This window comes from Phoenix dactylifera, chromosome 15, assembly GCF_009389715.1.
Source record: "Phoenix dactylifera cultivar Barhee BC4 chromosome 15, palm_55x_up_171113_PBpolish2nd_filt_p, whole genome shotgun sequence".
NCBI classification, from domain to species: Eukaryota; Viridiplantae; Streptophyta; class Magnoliopsida; order Arecales; family Arecaceae; genus Phoenix; species Phoenix dactylifera.
In genome coordinates, this window is record NC_052406.1 from 6,448,271 (window position 1) to 6,453,841 (window position 5,571).

The 5,571-nt window shown below is 45.2% G+C and overlaps 1 protein-coding gene across 1 annotated transcript; it reads left to right on the plus strand.

Moving 5' to 3' along the window:
- Positions 1-590: 590 nt before the first annotated feature.
- Positions 591-3,820, plus strand: LOC103707941 (lysine-specific histone demethylase 1 homolog 1). The gene has a single exon (XM_008792668.4). It carries the CDS (start codon positions 713-715, stop codon positions 3,236-3,238), a length of 2,526 nt encoding a protein of 841 aa, XP_008790890.2. The 5' UTR covers positions 591-712; the 3' UTR covers positions 3,239-3,820.
- Positions 3,821-5,571: the final 1,751 nt, after the last annotated feature.

Sequence of the window (5,571 nt, forward strand, 5' to 3'; positions counted from 1 at the left end):
CAAATATTTTTGGCTATGGCTCATTCGGATATGGTTTACATTAGGCTTTTGTTTTTTTACTTTGGGCTATAATACAATCTTCTGCACTTTGGTCTATATCTTGATTCAAAGCACTAGAAGTCCTATCTGATTCTTCTTCAGAGTTGCTATACATACATTGATCCTTAAATGTTAAAATGTGACGCAAACAATATCTACCTTTCAAATTACATGAATCCATATTCTATGATACTTTAAAGTTTTAGGATAAAAGGTTAATGAAAATTTAATCTATAGTACGAAAAATGTAGAGCTAATAGCACTAATTGATCTTTTAATAATTATAGGTAGTAAAGCTTGAAATTATCCAGAATAATCAAATGGTTTTCGATATTGAAGGTCCAAGCAGTGTCTATTCCAAATATCTCCCTCCGTTCTTTCAAAGAAAACTTGGAGTCTCATGGACCAGTCCAAGCACGCATGAAATGACCAAGAAAGCCCTTAAAATCCATCCGTACCCTTACTATATATCCTGTTGTCATTAAATTAATTAGGACGTCCAATCTAGTCCAAGCACAAAGAAGAGTTAAGCCCAAAGCGAAGAGCCGAGAGAAGAGGGAAAAAAAAAAAAGAAAAAAGAAAAAAAAGAAAGAAAGAAGGGAAGGGAAGGAAACCCTGGCTCCCCTCTCTCGTTTCCAGCCGCGGCGGCGACGAAAGAGAGAGAAGAGAAACCATGGAAGACCCCGATTCTGAGTCTACCCCTCCCGCCCCTTCCCAAAGTACCCCTCTCGCGCCCGCCAACGATTCCGAGTCTACCCCTCCCGCCCCCCTCTCTCCTGCCCCCGCCGACGATTCCGAATCTACCCCTCCCCCGCCTTCCCATGATACCCCTCCTCCCCCTCCCACCGACGACTCCGAGGCGACTCCTCCCGCCGCCGCAGCCGACGACCCCGCGCCACCGGCCAGGAAGCGCCGGCGCCGTAAGAAGCAGTTCCCGGAGATGGTCCCCTCCCACGGTCTCCGTGTCCTCCGCCCCCACTCCGCTCGCTCCTCCGGCGTCGTCTACTCCGAGAAGCTCATCGACGAGCTCATCCAGATGCAGATCAACGACCTCCCCCCCGCCCCGCGCCGCCGCGGCCGCCCCCGGGGAGCTGCCGGCCCGTCCGCCCTCCGCCTCGCCCGCGAGCTCGACGTCGAGGCCCTTATCGCCATCTCCGTGGGCTTCCCCGTCGACTCCCTCACCGAGGAGGAGATCGAGGCCAACGTCGTCCCTGTCCTCGGCGGCGCCGCCCAGGCTAACTACATCGTCGTCCGGAACCACATCCTCGCGCTGTGGCGCTCCAACCCCTCCGCCTGGGTCACCGAGTCCCACGCCATGGAGTCCATCCGCGCCGAGCACCGCGCCCTTGTTACCGCGGCCTACTCCTTCCTCCTCGACCACGGTTACATCAACTTCGGCCTCGCCCCCGCCGTCCTCTCCGCCGCCCCTCGCCGCCCACCGTCCCTCCCCCCGCCCACCGTCGTCGTCGTTGGCGCGGGCCTCGCCGGCCTTGCCGCCGCCCGCCAGCTCCTCGCCCAAGGCTTCAAGGTCGCGGTCCTCGAGGGCCGCCACCGCCCCGGTGGCCGCGTCCTCACCCACAAGATGCTGTCTCCCGACGGTGCCACCGTCGCCGCCGCTGACCTCGGCGGCAGCGTCCTCACCGGCATCAATGGCAACCCCCTCGGCGTCCTCGCCCGCCAGCTTGGCTTCCCCCTCCACAAAGTCCGCGACAAGTGCCCCCTCTACCTCCCTGATGGTCGCCCCGTCGACCCCGTCGTCGACTCCCGCGTCGAGGCCTCCTTCAACCAGCTCCTCGACAAGGTCTGCAAGCTCCGCCAGGCCATCACCGAAGAGCTCAAGTCCGTCGATGTCTCCCTTGGCACCGCCCTTGAGGCCTTCCGCCAGGCCTATGGTGTCGCTGACTCTCTTGAGGAGCGGATGCTGCTGGACTGGCATCTCGCCAACCTTGAGTATGCTAATGCCACCCTCCTCTCCAACCTCTCCATGGCCTTCTGGGACCAGGATGACCCCTACGAGATGGGTGGCGACCACTGCTTCATCCCCGGGGGCAATGCCCACTTCGTTCGGGCCCTTGCGGAGAACCTCCCCATCTTCTATGACCAGACCGTGACTCGAATTCAATATGGGAGTGACGGAGTGATGGTGTACGCCAACGGGCAGGTCTTTCGGGGTGACATGGCCCTCTGCACGGTCCCCCTCGGCGTGCTTAAGAAGGGCTGCATTGAGTTTGTCCCCGACCTCCCACCACAGAAGCAGGAGGCCATCAAAAGATTGGGTTTTGGGCTGCTGAACAAGGTCGCAATGCTGTTTCCTTATGATTTCTGGAACGGCGAGATCGATACATTCGGCCACTTGACTGAGGATTCAAGTCAGCGAGGTGAATTTTTTCTGTTCTATAGCTATTCTTCGGTCTCTGGCGGGCCACTCCTTGTTGCTCTTGTTGCAGGGGAGTCTGCCATCAAGTTTGAGACAACCTCGCCAGTGGTGCACGTTGAGAGGGTATTAGAGGTTCTCAGGAGGATCTTTTCCCCAAAGGGTATTGAAGTCCCCAAACCAATTCAAGCGATATGTACTCGATGGGGGTCGGATAAGTTTGCTTATGGTTCATATTCTTATGTTGCTGTTGGCTCTTCTGGCGATGATTATGATGTGTTAGCTGAGAGTGTGGGTAATGGGAGGGTCTTTTTTGCTGGAGAGGCAACAAACCGGCGGTATCCAGCAACGATGCATGGAGCTCTCCTTAGTGGATTCAGAGAGGCTGCAAACATAGTGAGGGCAGCTAGGAGGAGATTCGTGGTGCCAGTGATGATGGAGAGAACGGATGCTAAAGAGGAAGTTTTGGATTTGGATGACCTGTTCCGAACTCCTGATCTCTATTTTGGAAACTTTTCGGTTCTTTATGACCCATGTTCTTTGGGGTCTGACTGTACTTCATTGGTACGCGTAGGGATTGGTGAGAGGAAGTCTGGTTCTGGTTCCCTTTTCCTCTATGGACTGATTTCAAGGAAGCATGTGATGGAATTGGCTGAGATTGATGGTGATGAGAAGCGATTGAGTGTGTTGTACCGCAGCTTTGGCACCAAATTAGTTGGGAGGAATGGATTGGGCAGTCTTGGGGAGAATCTTATGGGGCGTATAAGAGCTGCAAGAAGAGGTAGTTTGAAGACAGGAATTGTAAATGGAGTGCATCATGCCTAGAAACTTCTTATATGCAGCCAGTGCATTCATGACCTGTGTTAAACTGGACCTGGCAGCAAAAAGTTGCTGGTTCATATCATTTCTTGTGGAGGCATAAGAGAAGATCATAATCTGTATTTAGCGAAAGAGCGTGGAGACATCATCCGGAAGGAACACCGGGATGCTGCATTCAATTCTTTCTTTCCTTGAATTAGGTACTTCTAGCTAACCCTGGCATCATGACCTTTAATAATTATATTTCTCTGATTGAGTAGGGCCGAGTTGTTTGCTTTGGTGACTGCAGCATTCTTGCCCATCATCTGTTTAGGCCTAATTATCTGCTAAGCTGGAGGCTTTTTTATGGATCTAACAATCGCCATGAGATGGGTTACATTATTTGTTATATCGGGTGTATAAAGTTTGGATGATAATAGGTATCTTGAGGCCCTTGCTTTAGCTAACAAATTGTCATTTAGATACAAGAAACTTTAGTTGGAATCGTTGATTGCTTTTTATTTATATGTGGCGATTTTGAGATAGGTTTTGCATGCATTTCTTTATCTTGTGGCATGAATGCAAAATAAACTTTCTTTTCATTTTTCATTTTTGCATTTATTTTGGACTGAATTGACAAGAGGACTCTATCTAGAAAATCATAAAGCCCTTTCAACTTCATGCAACATGATAGGGAAGAATAGCACAAGTTACATAACATATGTCATAGCATGGACTCCAGAAATAACTTGTTTCGGCAAGAGAATCAAAATCCTGAATGATAAATCATGAAGGTACTAACATTGCAAACCCAAGGCAATGATTTGTTTACGAGCCCTTGTCTGGGTTCTTGTCAAACCATCTATATCTTGAATGTTTTGGCTTTGTAATCTAGAGGCTGTATGTTAGCTGGGGAAAGGGACCATGGCTGCAGCTATTCACATTTTAGGTTAAAGACAAATTTAACTTTGAACTTTTACCCTATCCTAATGGGTTGCTACTTCTAAAAAGTTGGCATTGGGGTCGTCACAAATTTAGTAGGAATTGGAATGAATATTAAGAAAGTTCTGCATCGAGGATTCTCTTTGTGAAATGTTAGGAATATACAAGGCGAAGCTAAACTTGGTGATGACGACAAAGCTACCTCTTTCCTACATTGTATAGTGGAAAGCAACAAATGTCTTGGAAAAATAATGAGTTATTTGAAACGAGGAGTCTCACCTTTATCAGGAGAATATAAGACAAAAGACCAACTAGGCACCCATAAGAAATGATCGGTGACAACCAGTTGTTGTTCTAACAAGGATGATATTGCAATCAAGATAAGTTTATCAATTTTAAAGCTCAAACTCTAGAAAGTATAAATGGTTTTTCTCTTCAATTTTCTCGTTAAACCAAATGCATGAAATTGTCAACTATCTCCTGACCATCTTTATTAGGATATAGGAGATGGACAATTCCAAGTAACAATCAACTTGTTAACATGTCCAATCCGTAGATAAAAGAATAGACCATCAGTTTTGACAATGCTACTTAGGCCCCGTTTGGCAGAACTGTTTGCAGTAGAGCTTTCAGAAATAAAGCTTTTTGAAGTATAGCTTTTATAAAAAGCTATTTGCTGTTTAATAACTATATTTTTAAAGTACTATTGAACTTTAATATGTGTTTGGTAAACAAACTGAGAAAGTACTTTTGGTATGACAAAATAACTATAAAGGACATTGTATAGTATTATACAACAGAGCATAATAAAATATAATATATATTAATACATAAATATATGATATAGTATAATATTATTGTAATATAACATAATATTATTATAATATAGTAATATAATATTGTATACTATAGCATAATAATATAACATAATTTGATATTATGTAGCATAACATATCAATGTATTATAATATAATGTAATGTATTATTATATTTATAGTATAATACAATAATAAAGATATAAAATATTATAATTATTATCATTATATATTAATATTTTATTAATATAATATTTTTAGGAACTAATTTTTTTAATTATAATATTTTATCATGGATATTTTGGTCTAAAAAGAGAAAAAAATTATAAATCAAAACAGCTTTCCACGCATGTTAAAAGTGCTGTTTCGAAGATGCACCATTTTGAAGCTTCTCCCAAGAAACTGTTTTAGCTTTCTGGCAAAACTAAAACAACTTTTTAATTTTTTTATCAAACACCCCTATTCCATCCAAAATTATTTTTGAAAGGTCAGAAAGTGTTTTTTGGCCCACCAAAACCTCTACCAAATGGGCATTAATGCTCCACGTATAAGAGTTGTACTTATGTTGAAGATGAGTAGTTGTCTACTCACCATTTTCAAATG

Coding starts and splice junctions, on each gene's coding strand:
- LOC103707941 (XM_008792668.4), top strand. CDS start 713: ATGGAAGACCCCGATTCTGAGTCTACCCCTCCCGCCCCTTCCCAAAGT.